Below are 1,510 nucleotides of genomic sequence, written 5' to 3'. Positions count from 1 at the left end.
ATGCATTCCAGGTGACTACCTCATGAAGCTGGTTGAGAGAATGCCAAGAGTGTGCAAAGCTGTCATCAAGGCAAAGGGTGGCTATTTGAATAATCTCAAATATATGTTGATATGTTTAACACTTTTATGGTTACTACATGATTCCAAATGTGTTATTTCATAGTTTTGATGTCTTCACTATTATTATACAATGTAGAAAATAGTAAAAATAAAGAAAAACCCTTGAATGAGAAGGTGTGTCCAAACTTTTGACTGGTACTTTATGTATATATATATATAATATTTTACCATTCAACATATAAATTATATATAATATCTTACCACTGCCTTTTCCAATACATGTTCAGAGGTTGTCCAGTTTGACTGCTCCCCTCGACACAGTTTGACACGCCCAGTGAAAACACACACACTTGTGCATGCACACACACACACACACACACACACACACACACACACACACACACACACACACACACACACACACACACACACACACACACACACACACACACACACACACACACACAAACACACACACGCACACACACACACACACACACACACACATAGGCACACACAGACACACACACACGGTCAGGCTCAGGCTGGCAAATTATTTCCTTATCTTTGTCCATTCATTAGGTAGGACAGTGTGTGTGGAACAGGTAACACATGTATTTGGCAACATGATAAAAGTGAATTCTGTTATCTTGACGAGTTCTGAAACAGAATCCTCCCTAGGACTCCGGAGCATGTCTCAGTGACACACAGAGACACGTTGTACAGGTCACATTGTTCTCTCTGTTGCCTTCATGGGACGGTCTGGAATAAACTCTAGAGTTTCTGTAATCTGTCAAAGAGACAGAAGTTTCTACACCTTGAATCTCCATTAGGGACATTTAGAATGATAATCAACTGGAACATGGCTCTAGCAGTATTGATTAATGGTTAAAGTGAATTGAATACAGCCATATCGCAGTGTTCGTCCATTGACTGGTCATTGGGTCTGAGGGCTATGGCAACCGACTGCTGCAGTACAGGATGTAAAGGAAGGAGGGAAGGAAAGAAGGAAGGAGAGAAGGAGGGAGGGAAGGAAGGAACAAAGGATGGAAGGTTTGTGATGAATAATGATGGAGGATAAATCCTCGGGGCTTTACACCTTTATACCTTTCAATCCAGAAGAAAAGGCTTTCAACACACTGGCTGCCCTAAAACCATTAATAGAAATAAATGTCCTTACTCCAACCCCTCAACCTCCACACACTCCATCCACCTCTACCTAAGACCCCTCCACCCACCTCTACCTAAGACCCCTCCACCCACCTCTACCTAAGACCCCTCCACACACCTCTATCCCAGTCCCCCTCCACCCCACCTCTATCCCAGACCCCCTCCACCCACCTCTATCCCAGACCCCTCCACCCCACCTCTACCCCAGACCCCTCCACCCACCTCTATCCCAGTCCCCCTCCACCCACCTCTATCCCAGACCCCTCCACCCACCTCTACC

General features: G+C 44.8%; 1 protein-coding gene across 1 annotated transcript in view; it reads left to right on the top strand.

Annotated features, from left to right (window-relative positions):
• Positions 1-1,106: 1,106 nt before the first annotated feature.
• Positions 1,107-1,510, top strand: part of LOC121559824 (extensin-like) — a gene marked incomplete at its 3' end in the record, with an annotated part of 1,520 nt that continues 1,116 nt past the window's right edge. The window contains exons 1-2 of the mRNA XM_045216199.1: positions 1,107-1,113; positions 1,310-1,510. The exon at positions 1,310-1,510 is cut by the window's right edge and continues 1,116 nt beyond it. Of these exons, the coding sequence (XP_045072134.1) occupies positions 1,107-1,113; positions 1,310-1,510 (208 nt within the window). The remainder of the gene's footprint in view (positions 1,114-1,309) is intronic.

The sequence above is a fragment of the Coregonus clupeaformis genome, unplaced genomic scaffold, assembly GCF_020615455.1.
Source record: "Coregonus clupeaformis isolate EN_2021a unplaced genomic scaffold, ASM2061545v1 scaf0636, whole genome shotgun sequence".
Taxonomy (NCBI): domain Eukaryota; kingdom Metazoa; phylum Chordata; class Actinopteri; order Salmoniformes; family Salmonidae; genus Coregonus; species Coregonus clupeaformis.
This window is presented reverse-complemented; position numbering and strand designations above follow the sequence as displayed.